This window comes from Etheostoma cragini, chromosome 11, assembly GCF_013103735.1.
Source record: "Etheostoma cragini isolate CJK2018 chromosome 11, CSU_Ecrag_1.0, whole genome shotgun sequence".
Lineage (NCBI taxonomy): Eukaryota > Metazoa > Chordata > Actinopteri > Perciformes > Percidae > Etheostoma > Etheostoma cragini.
Window position 1 is genome coordinate 1580294 of NC_048417.1, and position 2437 is coordinate 1582730.

The 2437-nt window shown below is 43.4% G+C and overlaps 1 protein-coding gene across 17 annotated transcripts in view; it reads left to right on the forward strand.

The window, feature by feature from the left end:
- The first annotated feature begins 279 nt into the window (after nucleotides 1-279).
- lrrfip1a (leucine rich repeat (in FLII) interacting protein 1a) overlaps nucleotides 280-2437 on the forward strand; it is a 52942-nt gene continuing 50784 nt past the window's right edge. For 8 of the 17 annotated variants that reach the window (XR_004658446.1, XM_034884916.1, XM_034884917.1 and 5 more), the window contains exon 1: nucleotides 281-680. Coding sequence is in view for 16 of the 17 variants with exons in the window: in XM_034884916.1 (XP_034740807.1) it covers nucleotides 591-680 (90 nt within the window). In the remaining variant the exon portion in view is untranslated. Of the gene's footprint in view, nucleotides 681-2437 lie in introns of all 17 variants that reach the window. The other 9 variants (XM_034884915.1, XM_034884908.1, XM_034884911.1 and 6 more) reach the window with 5 other exon arrangements.

Genomic DNA, 2437 nt, shown 5'->3' on the forward strand with positions numbered 1-2437 from the left:
GCAGCTTGGTTGAGTACAGCCTTTGAAGTTGGTTGGTGTCAGTTGTGAGTCTGTTGCTGGGACTCCGTCAGGTGGTGGAGTGTCCCTCTGCTAGCTACACAAACACGAGACACTTAAAAACAATCTACTAATGGGGGCTTAGATTCAATTAATCCTTTTTTTTTGTTGTTTTAATTGTGAGTTTTTGTGTTATATCCATAAAACGACAGACGGGCACGCGCGTTAGTGTACATGACAGTGAGACATCACAGTTAACTCTTCTCATAGAAGTTGATAGAAGTTGCTGGTAAACGCTTCCGAGGCGCACGTGGGGCAGATGCTGCCCGTCCCCGACACGGTCTGAAGCGGACGTGGAGTGTCTGCGCCGCTCACGGGAACACAGGAAGGAGGGGAACACGGATGTGTGACAATGACCCGAGCTGTGCACGCGACCAGCCGCGCTTTCTTTCATCTCCTCGCCTTTCATTTGATAGTTTAGCGACACACGAGAGCCACTAGCTAACTTTTCTGTGGGGATTATTCGGTGCGCCTCCGGACCACGAGCGGGACTGGGTGTGCAGTGAGTGGATACGGAGCCAGTTTGAGACGACATGGGGACCCAGGGCACGGGACGGAAGAGGTCCACCAAGAAGGAGAGGTCCACGGCAGAGGACGATGCCCTCAATCTCATCGCGAGAGAGGTGAGTGGAGACAACGTTGATTAAGTCCTTCCTGTCATATCTGAAATGAGGGACAAACCAGTCGAAAGTCCATGGACTGGTCTTCCTCCTCAGCCCCCCCTATAGAGCCGAGTTTTCCGTCCTTATTTAAGAAAGGGTACCCCAACACCTCACGCTACATGCTGACACACTTGGCTACTGTTGTCCAGATGTATTTGTTTTAAACGATACCAGGTTTCTTCATTTATCCAGAATGTTACCCCCGAATGGAAAAAAGTAGACAGTAAAAGCCCCCAGTTTCATTTCACCACAGCTTTTAATTATCCTTACATCTGAAGACTTGAAGGCAACATATTACAATGTATGTGTGTATGTCCTGAGCTTTTACATTGCTATCCTACTTTCCTTTTCCTTTACAGTATGGCAAGTCACTTGTAGAGACTTGAAACCGTGATTACAGTAGGTAAAACTAGCTCTTGTTGCCTGGTAACATAGTTGCAATTAGGGTGTGTTTTTTAAAACTCTTCTTTGGTTGGTCCGTTCAATCCCACATCTGAGAGTTTGCATGTAGAAAAGCATTTCATTCACAAGCTATGCCTATGCTAACGTGCAAAATCAACTGTATGGGCTTTTTAAATAAAGAGGTATCCAATATACATAAACAATTAAAATGACGAGTCCTAAATGATGCAAAGAAAATATTATTTATCTTCAGGTTTTATAGGTTTTATCCTCCGTGTGGTGACTCAACTGGACTCTGCCCTGTTTCAAGACAGGATGATATATTAAAACAATGACTTTGTTGTGTAAACAGTACTGTAGTGTAATCATAGACTTAAACATGTACTTGTGGTTCTAGTAATCCTTGCAGAAGGACGAAGGCCTGTCTCTCTGTGGCAGCTCTCCTTTTGTTTTGACCCACAGCGGATTAAAACGGTTTACCGTACTCTACAAAGTGAGCCTTTCATGTGCTAACCTGCAGGTATTGTTGGGCTAACCCTTAATAATGCAAGGCTGAGGTTGGCAGAGCTACCCAGTGGTTTCTAACAGGTGCCGAAGTCATGTTGTGACAGGTAGACCGTTTCTAATCTCTAAGGTCTAGTGTGGGATAGATGAATGTTTTGTGGTAGGACTAACACCCGGTGTGTCTTCAGGGCTTAACGTCAGCCTATGTGAAGTGTGAGACCGACCGACCTGTGCCGTTGAGGTGTGAAACAATCAATATTTGGGTTTAATATTTAAGCTCAAAGCCAGCTCCAGAAAACATAGCAAAGCCTGATAAATACTGCTCTAAAGCTACATTCATCTATCTTTTTAACTGGAAGACAGATATTTCTTTCTTAGGGGACCACTAAGGTCTATATAGAGAGACTTCAGATACAGGATTAGGGACCACTAAGGTCTATATAAAGAGACTTCAGATACAGTATTAGGGACCACTAAGGTCTATATAAAAGAGACTTCAGATACAGTATTAGGGACCACTAAGGTCTATATAAAGAGACTTCAGATACAGTATTAGGGACCACTAAGGTCTATATAAAGAGACTTCAGATACAGTATTAGGGACCACTACGGTCTATATAAAGAGACTTCAGATACAGTATTAGGGACCACTAAGGTCTATATAAAGAGACTTCAGATACAGTATTAGCGGACCACTAAGGTCTATATAAAAAGACTTCAGATACAGTATTAGCGGACCACTAAGGTCTATATAAAAAGACTTCAGATACAGTATTAGGGGACCACTAAGGTCTATATAAAGAGACTTCAGA